The following is a 724-nucleotide window of genomic DNA, read 5'->3' on the forward strand; positions in this document are numbered from 1 at the left end:
TCAGACTGGACTCTCACCTTCACACACCCATGTACTTCTTCCTCACTCATTTATCCTTTGTAGACTTGTGCTATACCTCTACTGCAGCCCCACAGATGCTGACTAATCTGGTATCACAGAAGAAGACCATCAGCTTCGCTGGCTGCTTTGTACAATGTTACCTTTTCATAGCACTTCTCCTCACTGAGTTTTACTTGCTGGCAGCAATGGCCTATGACCGCTACGTGGCCATATGCAACCCTCTGCACTACAGTGTGAAGATGTCCAGGTGCATCTGCATAAGCTTGGCCACATTTCCTTATGTCTATGGCTTCTCAGATGGACTCTTCCAGGCCATCCTGACCTTCCACTTGACCTTCTGTAGATCCAACATCATCAACCATTTCTACTGTGCTGACCCGCCACTCATCAAGCTTTCTTGCTCTGATACTTATGTCAAAGAGCATGCCATGTTGATATCAGCAGGCTTCAACCTCTCCAACTCCCTCATCATCATCCTGACTTCTTACGCCTTAATTCTCACTGCAATCCTCAGGATCAAATCAGCAGAAGGAAGGCGCAAGGCATTCTCCACCTGTGGTTCCCACATGATGGCTGTAACGCTATTTTATGGGACACTCTTCTGCATGTATGTAAGACCACCAACAGACAAGACGGTGGAAGAATCCAAGATAATAGCTGTTTTCTACACCTTTGTAAGTCCAGTACTTAATCCATTGATCTA

General features: G+C 46.0%; 1 protein-coding gene across 1 annotated transcript in view; it reads left to right on the plus strand.

Annotated features, from left to right (window-relative positions):
• Window positions 1–722, plus strand: part of LOC104981354 (olfactory receptor 5M11-like) — a gene marked incomplete at its 3' end in the record, with an annotated part of 3,781 nt that extends 3,059 nt beyond the window's left edge. The window contains exon 2 of the mRNA XM_010830401.1: window positions 5–722. Coding sequence (XP_010828703.1) covers window positions 5–722 — 718 coding nt within the window. The remainder of the gene's footprint in view (window positions 1–4) is intronic.
• Between the last annotated feature and the right edge of the window lie 2 nt (window positions 723–724).

This window comes from Bison bison, unplaced genomic scaffold (genome assembly GCF_000754665.1).
Source record: "Bison bison bison isolate TAMUID 2011002044 unplaced genomic scaffold, Bison_UMD1.0 scf7180017858954, whole genome shotgun sequence".
Classification (NCBI taxonomy): Eukaryota; Metazoa; Chordata; class Mammalia; order Artiodactyla; family Bovidae; genus Bison; species Bison bison.